The sequence below is a fragment of the Pituophis catenifer genome, unplaced genomic scaffold (genome assembly GCF_029215685.1).
Source record: "Pituophis catenifer annectens isolate HBS135680 unplaced genomic scaffold, rPitCat1.0.hap2 SCAF_1, whole genome shotgun sequence".
Lineage (NCBI taxonomy): Eukaryota > Metazoa > Chordata > Lepidosauria > Squamata > Colubridae > Pituophis > Pituophis catenifer.
Window position 1 is genome coordinate 335,450,469 of NW_027256881.1, and position 17,072 is coordinate 335,467,540.

At 45.7% G+C, this 17,072-nt stretch overlaps 1 protein-coding gene across 1 annotated transcript; it reads left to right on the forward strand.

The window, feature by feature from the left end:
• The first annotated feature begins 220 nt into the window (after positions 1-220).
• Positions 221-17,017, forward strand: MEX3D (mex-3 RNA binding family member D). Its single transcript, XM_070931793.1, has 2 exons — positions 221-914; positions 15,014-17,017. Exons 1-2 carry the CDS (start codon positions 221-223, stop codon positions 16,306-16,308), a joined length of 1,989 nt encoding a protein of 662 aa, XP_070787894.1. The 3' UTR covers positions 16,309-17,017.
• Positions 17,018-17,072: the final 55 nt, after the last annotated feature.

The window sequence follows — 17,072 nt, forward strand, 5'->3', positions numbered from 1 at the left end:
AGGGCCAGCAAACAAAGGCGGAGGAGGAGGAGAAGGCAGGGGGGCGGGATCCTAGGCGAGCGGAGCCGATCTGGGGGCGGTGCGGCGGCGGCGGCGGCGGCAGCAGCAGCAGCCCGAGAGAGCGCCCCGAAGCCGGAGGCAGGGAGCCCGTCCCAGGCTGGGGGGGCAGCAGGAGGAGGAGGAGGAGGAGGAAGAGGCGGAGGGGGAGCTGCAGGCAGCCATGCCCAGCGCCATCTACCAGCTGGATGGAGAAGCCTCCCGCTGCTGCCCCCCGCCTGGCTTGGGCGGGCTGCTGACCCCCCAGATCGCGCAGCAACCGGCTTGTTCCGGCAGCAGCTTCGCCCTGCCTGCCGGCCTCCAGCAACCCAGCCTGGAGCCGCCTTCCCCGCCTCTCCTGCAAGAAGCCTTGGCGCCCCGAGACCCCGCGGCCGAGCTTTCCTTGGCCTTGGAGCAGCTTTCCATCTTAGGGCTGGCGGCAGAGGAGGAGGAGGAAGAGGAGGAGGAGGAAGGAGAAGGCGGGAGAGAAGAGGAGGAGGAGGAGGCGGCGGCCAAGGAGGATGGAGGAGGAGGAGGAGGAGGACCACGACCCGAGGACGACCTGATGGAGGCAGGTGATCCAGGAGGGCTGGACCCTTTCAGCTACCATGGGCTGCCCCCTCTGGCAGCAGCGCCGCCCTCAGGTGTGGGCCTGGTCCTGCTGGAGGCCGAGGGCAGCCCCCCAGCCTCCAACTCCGTCTCCCCCGTGGAGATCCTCGGGGCCTTCCCGCCCCACCTGGGACACCCTCCTCCGCCACAGCATCCCCTGCTGGCCGGGCAGCTGGGCATCATCGGCAGCCGCAAGAAAAGTGTCAACATGACGGAATGCGTCTCGGTGCCCAGCTCGGAACATGTGGCAGAAATCGTGGGCCGTCAAGGTAAAAAAAAAAAAAAGAAACCGTCCAAAGAGTTGGTTGGTTGGTGCCCATCATAAAGTTAGCCCATCAGTAGGAAAAAGGGCGGGTCCGCCATCCTTAGTTTCTGCCCCCCACCTGCCCCTAAGATCCTCTCAGCCCCCTTCCCCAATTACTCAGCAATCTACCTACCTACATAGCTTTTTAAAAGTCTTGGGAGGGTTGCATTTTACCTGGGTTTGTCCCTCTCTCTTTAATTTATTTGGGGATGAAAAGAGCTTTCTTTCATATATATATATATATTTGAAAGCAGCATCCATACTACCCATCCCATGTTTGGAAGAAATAAAACAAAACTGCTGGTCGTGTTCTTTTCCTTTTTTAAAAAACAAAACTTTGGGAAGGGTAGATGAGCCTGCTTGAGGCAACCGATGTATGTGCACACCCCAATCTTAAATTGTGTAAGCGTTTAAGAAATGCTGCATTTTAAAAGCTTTCTAAATGTGAAAACTGGCAGACTTCGTCTCTCTGTTCCCCAGTACCAACTTTTCCAGCTTTTCTGTGACTAAATCCAGCCGTATTTGGCTTTGCATTTCTCTCCCTTAATTCAAACTTTGCTGAAATCCAGAAAGCCAAGGAACGCCTAATTTCTGGGCCTGTTCCATTTGGCTTTGGGGAGACTTTTAAAAGCTTCTTTGTTCTTTCGTGTGATAGAAATGTGGAGAGGAAGGAAGGAAGGAAGGAAACTAAAAAACTTTCGACATTTACAGTTGGAAAAATTATTCCAGAAATAACAATATTCCATTTCCACCTACTTTCCCTTGTTTTGAGAGAACCGAGTAAGCATCTTTATGAATTGTATTTAAAATAGGTAATCCTTGTTTTGAAAAGATAAGGTGCTACACATTTGAGGAGATTCGTTTGAGCACAGGTTTGGATGCTTGTTATTCTTTCTGGATGAAAAGGCTATAAGAAGTTGGCAAACTCGACCCACCTTCTGGAATCCATGCGAAATGGGTGTCATCTGTGCCCCGTTTTTCAGGTCCCGCTTCTTTTGGGACCCATGTCTGTTCCTTTTGTGAATTGCTCACTCAGCATAATTCCGATTATTCATCCCTTCTTTCCATACATTTTAAACATTTTGATTTATAAAACCCATTTATGTACACTGAGAGCGTATGCACCAAGACAAATTCCTTGTGTGTCCAATCACACTTGGCCAATAAAGAATTCTATTCTATTCTATTCTATTCTATTCTATTCTATTCTATTCTATTCTATTCTATTCTATTTCTTAGCAGCAAAGATATAAAGAGAATGAGCAAGTTTCAGTGGGCAAAGATGAGCCTCTGGTGGGCCGAATCTTGAACTGATACTCTCCTGTCTTCCTTTGCTGGTTTTACATTTGAAAGCTACCATAATAAATGCCAAAATATATTTGTTGGAAAATGTACCTTTCTTTTTTCCAAAGCTGGGACATTTTAAGAGCTGTCCAAGCATCTAAATAAGAACTACTCTGCCTCTTTGTTTATAGCCAGCCTAAGTTGTTGCGTAACATTTTTGTATTTTTAAAGTTTGTAATTTTGGGGTCTGTATCAGTCTTTTTCCCCTTGTCAATGGGGCACATATCTGCCCTATTGTTCGCTTTGTTAGCTGAGACCATGCTGTGTTGAGCGCGGTGACATCACGCTCCTTGTATCCTATTGGCTAATTCTGGAAGTGCCCTCCCTTCCCCTCCCGCCCCTATTTGACCACGCCCAATTTATATTAGGCCATGCAGCTCTCCTTCCAACTTTTTTTTCTGCTTCTCCTGCCTTAGCAGAAGTCAGGGTTTAATAATTCCTCAAGAAGGCAACCTGAGGTTTTTACTATCCAATCAGGTAAAATTTCTCACTATCTCTAACATATAAGAGTGTGATTGGTTAGTGGTGGATAAAAACAGTGTTTGCTCAAAGATATCTTTTTTTTTTTTTTTTTTAGAAAATCTGGCCCTGTCTCACACTGCTTGTAAATAGTGATGTTGACCAAATAGATTTTGATTAAAGTAGTATTGCCTTAAAAGATTTTTTTTTAAACTGTAGCATTTTTTATGCAACCATGAAAAATATGTTTTCTGATGCATGGGCAACTCTTTTTTTAAAAGTTATTACTAGCATACATCCAACAACAAATTTTATAGAAGAAGAAATTTATCCGATAAAGTTTCATTGTGCAGTGCAAAATATACAGTTTTTGCATTTCCTTTTTATATTTTGTTAGGTAAAAGATTTCTTAGGTAGCTGAGTTTTGTGTAGAATAGCACAATCTTCTGTCTTGGAAATGCACAACGATCCCCTATTCAGCTTCAAGTTTCTAACTCTAGAACAGAGTTTCCATCTGTCTTCCTTTGTGACCTGAAATTCAAATTTCACTTCAGTTATGAACCCAGATTCTCCACATTTGTTCAGCCATCATGCTTTGTTGTTAAAGAGGAGGCAATTAGGATGGAAAAAAGGCTGGTGCCTCCTAAAGTTTCACCTGCAGGATAGGTATTGGGTCAAAAATTCTTTTAGGGTCATTTTTCTTTTAGGGTCTCTTTGCTTTTTATTTTTAAAGATGGCATCTTGCATTTTTTTTCCTTTGAAGGGCCTAAACATCTCATGTCAGTCCAGAAAAGACCACTGTTGGAAAGAATGAAGCATCTTCTATATAATGGTCATTTTTTTTATTACTTTCAGCCAAGGTTGTTGAAAACACCTTCCAAGATTGAATTTGAAATCAGGCAAATAATAGGAGTGTGTTTGCTTTTTCTCACTTTGAAGGATTATCTCCCCCAAGAGCGTCATGGAGAAATGGATCCGTTCCTGTTTTTCTTTCTGGATCTCTTGATGATTTTTAGTTCAGTGGATTGTGAGGTCCTTCTGGACTGACTGGTGGAACTGAGTCTTGGAGAATGAATGTTGCCTTGCAAAGTTCTTTCTTTAGCCCCTTCGAGGACCAAATACAGGTAGTCTTTGGCATACAATCACAATTGAGCCCAAAATTTCTGTTGCTAAGCAGGGTGGATTTGATTTAAATCAAGTTGATTTAAATCACAATTTAAATCATGATTTAAATCACTAGTAAAAAGGCTTGATTTAAATCAACTCGATTTAAATCATAATTTTTAAAGAGCAACTGTCATCTCTGCTACTCCTTTGACCCACTGTTGACTCACCGATAGTCCAAGTGTTGCAGAATATACAGCCTCACGCTACATAACTAAGCTCCATTTCATGCTGAATAAACTAAATTATTTATGTATCTTAAATAGAAAACTATCTTACAATAGATTTTTACCCCAAAAGTTTTTTATTAAAATAAATTTGATAAAAATCAAAAAAATCCGATTTAAATAAAAAAAAATCTGATTTTTTTTTATTTTTTTTAAAAAAAATCATTGATTTTTATCCACCCTGTTGCTAAGTGAGACAGTTGTCAAGTGAGTTTCGCCCCATTTTACAAGCTTTCGTCCCACAGTGGTTAAGTGAATCACTGCCATTATTAAGTTAGTAACACAGTTGTTAAGTGAATCCTGGCTTCCCCATTGACCGGGTCACAAAAAGTGATCACATGACATTAGGACATGCAGGGCATCATAAATACAGTTGCCAAGCATTCAAATTTTGATCGCATGACCATGGGGATGCTGCAACGGTCATAAGTGTGAAAACAGTCATAAGTCAATTTTTTTCAGTGCTGCTGTAATTTTGAACAGTCACTAAATAAATGATTATAAATGGAAGATTACTTCTAGTGATACCTAAGGAATACTAGACAATACCATACTATATGTGCTGCACATAGGCAACATAGCACCTGCAAGCAGCACAGTTATGGGGACACTTCCCTAGAGACCTAACTTCTCCCATCTCCTCAGATCTTAACAATGGAAGACTAGCAGGCTTGCAAAGCAAAACACCAGACATGATCTTCAACCATCACTCGGCCCCATTTAATTTAATTTAATTTAATTTAATTCCCAATTTATATACCGCCCTTCTCCCTGAGGACTCAGGGCGGTGTACAGCCAAGATAAAAAACATAGAATACAAATATTAAAACATTTAAAAATATATATAAATTTTGGCCCGAAAGTTAAGAATCACAAACTAATTAAAAGAATTTAAAAATTTCTTCTAAGCCAACCCGGCTTGCTGAAAAAGATAGGTTTTCAGGGAACGACGGAAAGCATTGAGGTCATGGATTCTTCTTACCTCCGGGGGCAACTGATTCCAGAGGGTGGGAGCCCCCACAGAGAAGGCCCTCCCCTTGGGGGCCACCAGCCTATATTGTTTGGCTGATGGCACCCTGAGGAGGCCCTCTCTGTGGGAGCGCACGGGTCGATGGGAGGTCGTCGGTAGCAGCAGGCGGTCTCGGAGATAGCTAGGCCCTATGCCATGGAGCGCTTTAAAGGTGATAACCAACACCTTGAAGCGCACCCGGAAGACCACCGGGAGCCAGGGCAGCTCGCGCAGGAGCGGTGTTACATGGGAGCGCCATGTTGCCCCCATCACTACCCGCGCTGCTGCATTCTGGACCAGCTGGAGCCTCCGGGTGCTCTTCAAGGGGAGCCCCATGTAGAGAGCGTTGCAGTAGTCAAGGCGAGAGGTGACGAGGGCATGAGTGACTGTGCACAAGGAATCCCGATCAAGAAAGGGCCGCAACTGGCGAATCAGGCGAACCTGATAAAAGGTCCCCCTGGTAACAGCCGTTAGATGTTCCTCCAAAGACAGCTGCCTATCCAGGAGGACTCCCAGATTGCGAGCCCTTTCTGTGGGGGCCAAAGACTCGCCCCCAATAGTCAGCGATGGAGTCAACTGACTATATTGGGATGCTGGGAGCCACAGCCACTCAGTCTTGGAAGGGTTGAGCCTGAGCCTGTTCCTCCCCATCCAGATCCGCACAGCCTCCAGGCACTGGGACATCACTTCAAGGGCATCGTTGGGGTGGCCTGGGGTGGAGATGTACAGCTGGGTGTCATCAGCGTACTGGTGGTATCTCACCCCGAAGCCACGGATGATCTCGCCCAGCGGCTTCACATAAATGTTGAACAGAAGGGGCGAGAGGACCGATCCCTGCGGCACTCCACAGATGAGAGGCCTCGAGGTCGACCTCTGCCCCCCTGCCAACACAAACTGCGACCGGTCGGAGAGAAAGGAGGAGAACCACCGCAACACAGTGCCTCCCACCCCCAACTCTTCCAGCCGGTGCAGCATGATACCATGGTCGATGGTATCAAAAGCCGCTGAGAGATCTAATAGGACCAGAACAGAGGAATAACCCCTGTCCCGAGCCCTCCAGAGATCATCCACCAACGCGACCAATGCCATTTCCGTGCTGTGCCCAGATCTGAAACCCGACTGGAACGGATCTAGATAGGATTTTTCCTCCAGGAATTGCGGAAACTGTTGCGCAACCACACTCTCAACAACCTTCGCAATGAAGCGAAGGTTGGAAACAGGACGATAGTTGGCCAATATTGCTGGATCCCATGAAGAACAGAAGCATTCTTAGAAAATAAAGGGCCTCTTTATTGGGCCTCTTTGTCCATCTGATCAAAAATAAGACAGAAATGGTAGAAAGTATCTTCTACCAGAAGCCAGAAAGGCTGATGAATAGTAAGGTCTCCATTTCAAGTGGGGCTTTGAGATCAAGATTTAAGATCCCACAGAGTCGGTCTCCTCTGGGTCCTGTCAGCTAAACAATGTCGGCTGGCAGGCCCGCGGGGGAGGCCCTTCTCTGTGGCTGCCCCGGCTCTCTGGAACCAATGACCCCCTGAAGTCCGGACTGCCCCCACCCTACTGGCCTTCCGGAAAGTGGTGAAGACCTGGCTCTTCTGGCAGGCCTGGAGCCGTTGATCTCGCTACGGTGATCTTGCGAGACCCAGCCACAAATTGGAGTGTATGGGTTTTAATGTTTTCTTTTAAACTCTTGTATGGGATATTGTCCGCATTGTTTTATTCTCTGTTGTAAGACGCCCAGAGTCCCTCGGGAGTTGGGCAGCATAAAAATGTGACTAATAAGTAAATAATAAATAAATAAATCAACCATGCCCTCCCTCTATATGGAAGCCATTCTGTGAGAGTGCCTACAACCCGCTATCAAAGATCTAAAAATCCCCTTCAGGTTGTGGCCCTCAGCATTGTAATTTAAGTCCAGTTGAGCTGTCAGTAGCCTTGCTTAGATTCATTATTGGACTGCATAAGGGTGCATACAGCCTTTGACTGAATTGAAGTGGATGAGTATTTATTAGATTTTTATCCTGCCTTTATTAGTTTTATAAATAATTCAAAACAGAAAACATATCTAATACTCTTTCCTTCTCCTATTTTCCCCACAATAACAACCCTGGGAGGTGGGTTGGCTGAGAGAGAGAGAGAGAGAGAGAGGGAGGGAGGGAGAGGGGGGGCCATGTCACCCCGCTAACTTCCATGCCTAAGGCGGGAGTAGAACTCACAGTCTCCTGGTGATTGGCCCAGTCACCCAGTCAGCTTTCATGCCTAAAGCAGAACTAGAACTCATAGTCTGCTGATTTCTAGGCCAGCACCTTCACCACTACACCAAAATGGTCAACGGGTCAATAAAAGATTTATCCTTTGTTCTATAAAGGGCTACATTCCCTCTAAAACCGGGGTGGGGAACAATGGTCTTTTAATGACTTGTGGACTTCAACTCCCAGAATTCCTGAGCCAGGAACTGAATTGGGAACTGAAGTCCACAAGTCATAAAAAGGGTCATAGTTGCCCACCTCGGCTCTAAAAGATCAAAAGACTCCAAGCTCTTCCTGGATTTTTTTGGTCTTCCTGGATCTTTGCAAGATAGAATGGCCAAGTGCTTTTGCAAGACAATGTGGTATATCTTGGCGCCTTGGGGTCCTGTTGAAAGATTCCAAAAATCGAACCCAGAACCTTCACTAGGCAAAAAAAAAAAGCTTTGGTATTCAACTATGAGTTCCCAGGCTGTCTCTCTCACCCAGTGTTGGTTACACCCACCCAATCAAGTCACATTTCTAGGAATTGTAATTCTAGGGTCAGAAATAGTCCACCTAGTCAGAATTTAACCAATCTGCTTCAGAGCTTAATCCTGTGGTTTGTGAACAGAAGCCAAGCATGCTTTGCTCTTAATTACACATGTGTAAGTTGCTCTAGAACCGTGATGGCAAACCTATGGCACACGTACCACAGGTGGCACGTGGAGCCGTATCTGTGGGCCCGCGAGTGTTGCCCTAGCTCAGCTCCAGCACGCATGGGTGTGCCGGCCACCTGATTTTCGACCCTTCTGGGCCCACTGGAAATCAGGAAATGGGCTGTTTCCAGCCTCCTGAGGGCCTTTGTGGGGGTGGGGAAGGCAGTTTTCACCCTCCCCAGCCCCTAGAAAGCCTCTGGAGCCTGGGGAGGGCGAAAAACGGGCCTACCAGGCCCACTGTGCCAAAAGCGGGGGAGCGCGGGGGGGTCACACACATGTGCAGGGGGCAGGGGGCATTGAATTATGGCTGTGGACATGCACGCATGCAAATCCCCTGCTCTTCCCCTACTTTTGGCACGCCATGGCAAAAAGGTTAGCCATCACTGCTCTAGAAGCATACAAGTGGTCCTTGACTTATGACCACAATTGGGACCAGAATTTCTGTGGCTAAACAAGGCAGTTGTTAATGAGTCACACCCACTTTGATGGCCTCTTTTGCCATGGTTAAGTGAAATACTGAAGTTGTTAAGTGAATCACACAATTGTTAAATAAATCTGGTTTTTCCCATTGTCTTGGCTTGTCAGAAGCCAGCCCGGAAGGTCACAAATGGCGATCATGTGACCCAGTCCCCCAATGATGCTGCAGCTATCGTAAATATATGCAAATTGCCAAACCCCTGAATTTTGATCATGTAATTGGGTATGTTGTGACAGTCATAGGTGCAGAGACCAACGATAAGTCACTTTTTTCAGCGCTGTTGTAACTTTGGCCACTGTATGTAAGTTGAGGACTACCTCCATGCCTATCAAGGCATTGCACGGAGAATCCTTCCACGCTACCAAGTTTCCCCGAAAATAAGACTGGGTCTTATATTATTTTTTGCTCCGAAAGATGCATTATGGCTTATTTTCTGGTTAGGTCTTATTTTGGGGGAAATACGGTACTAAAGGCACCCATCTGGCTGACAGTCTTAACGGGCTTATTTTGGGGGTAGGGCTTATCATTCGAGCATCCTGAAAAATCATGCTAGGGCTTATTTTCCGGTTGGGTCTTATTTTTGGGGAAACAGGGTAGTCTCAGTATAAGAAGTACCTGTGAAATCCTCCTCAGAACGTGAGCTTGAGCACTTCAGACTGGGAAAAAAAAAGGAAACCGGACAATTAGGTTTTATTTATTTATTTATTTGGAAATTTATATTGCTGCCTATTCACACACGGCAACTCAAGGCTTTGCAAGCTAATCCTTTCCATAAATTGTGTTCTTTTGTTAAAAAAATAGCTTTTCCTCTGTTCCCTCCTGCAACATGGCTAAGAGCAAATTTCCTTTCTCATAAGATTGTCCTCAGGATCATCTATTAAATAGTGATAGGGAGGGCAGCAATTTCCTGGCCCGATCAGTGTTGTATGGATTCAATCATAATTTTCCTCTGTCCGATTTTCTCTTCAGCCTCCTGAAAAATTTAGTGTTGCGCACATTTTTTTCCTGGCATATCTTTTTGTGTGTGTGCAGCTTTTGGAGATGTGGACAGAGCTAAGATCACAGTGGATTCACCCCTATAAAATATTAGGCCATTGATTCCAGGGGTGGGTTCCACTTACCTTTACTACCGCTGCACATGCACAGATCACCAATGATGATGTCGCACCGGGTGAGCGGAACCTCCCGCCGGTTTTACTACCGGTTCTATAGAACCGGACAGAGCCGGGAGCAACCCACCACTGATTGATTCAGAAGAGAAGAAAATATATCAAATAGAAACTAGGTATGTGATTAGTAAATATATCACATAAGCACATTATATTAATGGAATAATGGATCAGTGGCAGATAAAATGGAGGAGTTTGCAGAGTGTGACTAAATCCTTGTAAGCTGCCTGGAGTCACTGCCTGGAGTGAATTTGGCAGCATATAAGTAGTCCTCGATTTACAACCATTCATTTAGTGACCGTTCAAAGTTACATCGGTACTGAAAAAAAGTGACTTGCGACAGTTTTTCACGCTTATGACCATTACAGCATCCCCATGGCCACACGCTTTCAGGCGCCTGACAACTGGCCTGTATTTATGACAGTTTCACTGTCCTGGGTCACATGATCACCATTTATAACCTTCCCAGCTGGTTTCCGATAAGCCAAGTCAATGTGGGGAAGGCAGATTCGCTTAACGACCTCATGATTCACCTAAAAACTGCAGGGATTCACTTAACTGAGGCAAAAAAGGTCATAAAATGACCATAAAATTCACTTAACAATTGCTTAGCGATGGACATTTTAGGCTCCATTGGGCCTAAAATGTCGAGGACTATGTGTATAAATTTTCTTAAATAAAGGTTGGTGCTCCTCTGACCCAACATGGCACAGCGGTAGCCAATCTGGATAATATTAAGAGGAGGCCAGACAGATTATCTGAGTAATTGTGGCTAGTTCTTGACAGATTTGAACATTGGGCGCTATCTAACAAAATGAAATTCAATGGTGAAAAAAATAAGGTTCTACATTTAGGCAAGGAAAACAAAATGCACAGGTGCAGTATATGTGATACCTTGCTCAATAGTAGTAACTGTGAGAGGGATCACAGTTCTAGGTTGCATAAACAGAGGAATAGAATGCTCCATTTCCGGCCGCTTAAGGTTGTGTTTCCAACCTTGGCAAATTTGAGATTTGTGGATCCCAACTCCCAGAATTTCCCAGGCAGCATGGGGAATTCTGACTTTGCTTGTCAGAAGCCGGCTGGGAAAGTTGCAAATGGCAATTACATGATCCTGGGATGCTACAACGATTCGTAAATATATGCTGGTTGCCAAAAGCCCGAATTTTGATCACATGACTATAGGTATACTGCAGTGGTCGTAAGTGTGATCACTAGTTGTAAGTCACTTTTTTCAGTGCCATTGTAACTTCAACTTGTAACTTCAAATGGTCACTAAATGAATGGCTGTAAGTTGTGGACTACCTTTACTGGTTAAGGACTAGAAACTTTTTGTTCTTTTTTTTTTTTTTAAATTTGATTTATATACCGCCCTTCTCCGGAGACTCAGGGCGGCTTACAATGCGTTAAGCAATAGCCTTCATACTTTTGTATATTTATACAAAGTCAGCTTATTGCCCCCACAAACTGGGTCCTCAATTTACCTACCTTAGAAAGGATGGAAGGCTGAGTCAACCTTGAGCCTGGGGAGATTCGAACCTGCAGTAATTGCAGACAGCTGAATGTTAATAACAGGCTATTAGTCTGCTGCGCCACCAGGCTCTTTTTAACAGAATTTTAACAGAAGGGGAGATTCTTAGGCAAGGGAAGCAAGGTTTACACACAAAGCTAGATTTTCATTTGCTTTAAAGTTCATTTTTAAAAGATTCCTGGATGGTTCAAGAAAGCAACCCCCTCTCTTCCTAGAATAGAGACTGTAGATGTCCACGGACTATTTTTATAGAATCTATCTCTTTTTTTTTTTGTCCCCATTCCCTCATATCTTTTTGGAGTTATTTATCTTTAAATTTTCTTCTGAGCATTTGGCATCAGAAAGGAAGGGAGCTGGATTTTAGAGCTGTACCACCCAGGAAAGTTGGAGGAGCTATTTTGAGAAAATCCCAGGTGTAGTTTATTTATTTATTTATTTATTTATTTATTTATTTATTTATTGGTTCGATTTATATGCTGCCCTTCTCCGGAGACTCAGGGCGGCTTACAATGCGTTAAGCAATAGCCTTCATACTTTTGTATATACCTGCTTAGTAGGGCTTTTGCCCCCCCCCCCAAGCGGTGTTCTTTTTTATGCAAAGTCAGCTTATTGCCCCCACAATCCGGGTCCTCATTTTACCTACCTCGGAAGGATGGAAGGCTGAGTCAACCTTGAGCCTGGTGAGATTCGAACTCGCAGTAATTGCAGGCAGCTGGCAGCTAAGTGCTACTTAACAGCACTTCAGTCCACTGCACCACCAAGGCTCTTATTTCCCAGAGATCAGACCAAATAGTTAGATGCCTCAAGGAAATTTGGAAGAGAAATAGAAAATAATAGAATAGAATAAATAATAAAATAGAAAATAAACCCTTCCCCTGTTTTGTTGCTGGTCTTTGGGTTCTAGTATACAACAATTCATTTGGTTCAGGTGATCATCCTATGTGATTTTCCAAGCTAGCTTCTGTCAAGCAAAGTCAGTGGGGGGATCCTGGATTCGCTTAGCCACCGTTTGATTCACTTAACAACTGCGGCAAAAGTCCGTAAAATTGAGTGTGAGTCACCGATAGCTTAGCAACAGAAATTCTGCTCTCAAATGAGGTTGCAATTTGAGGACTACCTGTATTGCTCCTGTATACAGAAGCTCCACGTAACTGTCGATAACGATGAGTATTTATTGCTCATAAATAACACAAAGGACCCCAAATAAAATGCTGAGCCTCCCAATGTTAATTTATCCTAAAAAGCACTGTTGACACAAAAGCGTTATGAAGATGCACGGAGGGCACTTTTCGGCCATTCAGATTGGAAAAAAACACTTTTGCAATCACTGATGTGACCAAAAACCTCTTTATCCTCATGCTTTGCCTTCACAAAGCAAACTGGAACATTTTCCCATCCTGTGGAGTTAAGACCCTTCTGTGGAAAACAAAGATAATCAGACAGCACAGGGACTAGAATTTAGAATAACAGAGTTGGAAGAGACCTTGGAGGTCTTCTAGTCCAACCCCCTGCTTAGACAGGAAACCCTACACCACTTCAGACAAATGGTTAACCAACATCTTCTTAAAAATTTCCACTGTTGGAGCATTCACAGCTTTTGGAGGCAAGTTGTTCCACTGACTAACTGTGAGGAAATTTCTCCTTAGTTCTAGGTTGCTTCTCTCCTTGATTAGTTTCCACCCATTGCTTCTTGTCCTGCCCTCAGGTGCTTTGGAGAATAGCTTGACTCCCTCTTCTTTGTGGCAGCCCCTGAGATATTGGAACTCTGCTATCATGTCTCCCCTAGTCCTTCTTTTCATTCAACTAGACATACCCAGTTCCTGCAACCGTTCTTCATATGTTTTAGCCTTCAGTCCCCTAATCATCTTAGTTGCTCTTCTATTCATTCTTTCTAGAGTCTCCACATCTTTTTTACATCGTGGTGACCAAAACTGAATGCAGTATTCCAAGTGTGGCCTTACCAAGGCGTTATAAAATGGTATTAACACTTCACATGATCTTGATTTTGCCGCTTGATTCTCCCCTCTCTGTGGAAAGTGATGCGGCAGTGGTGGGATTCAAATTTTTTTACTACCGGTTCTTTGGGCGTGGCTTGGTGGGCATGGCATGGCATGGCTTGGCGGGTATCAGTGGTGGGTTACTCCCGGTTCTGTCCAGTTCTTTAGAACCGGTAGTAAAAGCAGAGGGAGACTCCGCCCACCCGCCCGGACGTCATAATTGACGATCTGTGCATGCGCAGAAGCGCGCGTGTGAGCGAAGTGAGCACACATGCATGCTTCCGTTGAGAACTGGTAGTAAAGGTAAGTAGAACCCACCCCTGGTGGGCATGGCATGGCTTGGTGGGCGTGGCAGGGGAAGGATACTGTAAAATCTCCATTCCCTCCCCACTCCAGGGGAAGGTTACTGCAAAATACCCATTTCCTCCCGATCAGCTGGGACTCAGGAGGCAGAGAATAGATGGGGGCGGGGGCAGTCAGAGGTGGTATTTACCGGTTCTCCGAACTACTCAAAATTTCCGCTACCGGTTCTCCAGAACAGGTCAGAACCTGCTGTATACGACCTCTGGGATGCGGGAGAAAAGGGATAGAATTTGGGGTTCTTAAGAAGGGGTTCTTAAGAAAAAAATCTGTATTTTGCCCTTAACCTCTCCAGTTATTTAAAATAGCAAGAGGAGAAAGAGGTAGTTCTACCTCTTCCAGAGAGTTACAATACAGACAGTCCTTGATTTATGACAACAATTAAACCCAAAATTTATGTTATTTAGTGAGACGGTTAAGTGAGTTTTGACCCATTTCGTAACCCTTCTTGCCACAGTTGTTAAGTGAATCATTGCAGTTGTTAAGCTTCCCCATTGATTTTGCTTGTCAGAAGGTCGCAAAAGGTGATTACCTGTCCCCAGGTAAATATGTGGCAGTTGCCAAGTATCCGAATTTCGATCATGTGACCCTGGGGATGCTGCAACAATTGTTAACTACGAGACCGCCTCCTGCCACCAGTAGCCTCTCACCGACCAGTACACTCCCATAGAGAGGGGCTCCTCAGGGTGCCGTCAGCCAAACAATGTCGACTGGCGGCCCCCAGGGAGAGAGCCTTCTCTGTGGGGGCACCCGCCATCTGGAACATGCTCCCCCCGGAGATACGGAGGATCCCGGACCTGTGCACTTTCCGCCGTGCCATCAAAACATTTCTTTTCCAGCAGGCCGGCCTGGCCTAACCTCTCTTTTAAACTGTTTCTTTAAAAAAAAAATTAAAATTTTTAAATTTTAAATTTGTCTTATGAATTTGGGGTGTTTTAAATTTAGTTTTCCGGGCCAATTATTTAATTGTATTTTAATGGGGTTTTTTTAACATTTGTATTATATGTATTTTATTTGGCTGCTCACCACCCTGAGTCCTTCGGGAGTAGGGCGGTATACAAATTAGAAAAAAAAAAAAACTGTGCAAAATGGTTGTAAGTCGAGGACTACCTGTAGCTACAGATGGAGTGCTTTGGGGCAGGGGAAAATGTGGCCTCCAGGATTTGGAGGCGATTCTGGGAGTTGGGGTGCATTACATCTGAAAGGCCCAGGTTGGGATAGTCATAGAAATTCTACTTGTTGTTATGGAAAACTGTTTTTTGACAGCGCAATTTCTTATGCAGCGATACATTTCTAACCAAGACTAAGATTTATAAATAGAGTTCTCCACTAGCTGACATGTCCCTTTTGTTCTTCTCGTCTTCGATATTTCTGTCTTTCAGGATGCAAGATCAAAGCCCTGAGAGCGAAAACTAACACTTATATCAAAACACCAGTGAGAGGAGAAGAACCCATTTTTATTGTGACGGGCCGGAAAGAAGACGTGGAGATGGCCAAGCGAGAAATCCTTTCGGCTGCCGAACACTTCTCCGTGATCCGGGCCACTCGCAACAAAGTCAACGGCATGGCTGGCTCAGTCCTGGCCCCTCCGAATCTCCCCGGGCAGACCACCATCCAAGTACGGGTTCCTTACCGTGTGGTCGGGCTAGTGGTGGGCCCAAAGGGAGCCACCATCAAGCGCATCCAGCAACAGACACACACCTACATCGTGACCCCGAGTCGGGACAAGGAACCGGTGTTTGAAGTGACGGGCATGCCGGAGAATGTGGATCGGGCGCGTGAGGAGATCGAGGCTCACATCACCATGAGGACGGGCTCCTTCATCGACATCAACATCAACAACGACTTTCATTCCAACGGCACTGACGTTTGCCTCGACTTGATGGGTGGCAATCCGTCCAGCCTGTGGTCAAAAGCGCCTCACCCTACCCGGCGGACTGTGCCCAGTTTACGCAACGATAGCCTTGGTTCCTCGGGTAGTGCTACCTCGGCCACCGAGCCTTACTTCGGGGGCCATGTGGCTGAAAGTCCCCCCACGGGCTCCTTTGTTTCCAACAACAGCAGTTACTCATTCAGCGAACCCCCAGCTCCCGGACTGGGCTCTGATGACGGTGATTTTGGGTTTGACTTCTTGGCCTTGGACCTCACCACGCCAACCACCATCTGGTCCCCCTTTGAGGCTCCCAGCAACCCCCTCCAGGTCTTCAGCAGTTCTTCCACCTCCTCAGTGAACGGCAACACTCAGAGACGCAACAGCACGCTCAGCACCACCGCCACACCTCGGCATTCACCCACCCTTCCAGACCCTGGCGTGGCTCTGGAGCATCCTTTGGCCCGCCGCATCCAGAGCGATCCAGTCAGTACCCTGTCCTGGCTGCCGGCCCAGGGCTCCATGTCATCTTTCTCCAACAGCACCGGCTACTCATCCTCTTCCCCGTTACCAAGCAGCATCTCCGCTACTTCGGGCTCGCCTACTGATTCGAACAGTTCGGAACGAGCTCGCAAGAATTCCCGCGAGTGCATGGTGTGCTTTGAGAGCGAAGTGATTGCTGCCCTCGTGCCCTGTGGCCATAACCTCTTCTGCATGGAGTGTGCCATGCGCATCTGTGGCCGGGTTGAGCCCCAGTGCCCTGCCTGCCACGCACCAGCCACGCAAGCCATCCATATTTTCTCATAGCCACTGAGTGGGTGGGACTCACCATGCATTTACTGCCCTCCCCCCCCCACACACACACTTCCTTTCCCTCCAAAACAAACCCACAAGAACAACAAAGAACGTGGCTTTTTTTCAAGCGTCTTAATTGTTTATATCAACCTTTTTTTGGAAATCAGGACATGCGAAAGAACCTGGAAAAGGGTGGGAAGGGAAATGGAATATGTATTTTTTGGATCTTGCCTGGTGAAAGGAGATACGTCGAGGTAGAGAGGGGGAAAATAATATTGGTGGTGGGAGGAGAAGACGATAAGAGTCTTCATCATTTAGGGCAGCTTTCAGATGTATCGATGTCAGCTCCCAGAATTCCCTGTCATAAGCATTGCTGAGGATTCTGGGACTTGGAATACCACACACCTGAGGGCTGAATTGTATTTTGTGCTTGGCAAGAGCCAGCTTTCAGAGCTGGGCAAAAAGAAACAAAAAATCTGTTCAAATATTGTTTACAGAATAGCTTTAACTCTCAACCCCATAAGCACAGGCTGGGTTGGGTTAAATGTTTGCTGTTCCTCATGCCCTTTTGCCCCAAACAGTATTCCTTTTTGCAAAGATAAATCAAGCAAAAGTCCATATTGTGCACTTTTAAGATTTCTTTTTCTTTCTTTCTTTCCTTCTTTCTTTTTTTCCCACCAACTCTCCTTCCTTCCTTCCTCCCTCCCTCCCTCCCTTCCTTCCTTCCTTCCTTCCTTCCTTCCTTCCTTCCTCTCTCTTATTATTCCTTTCCTTTT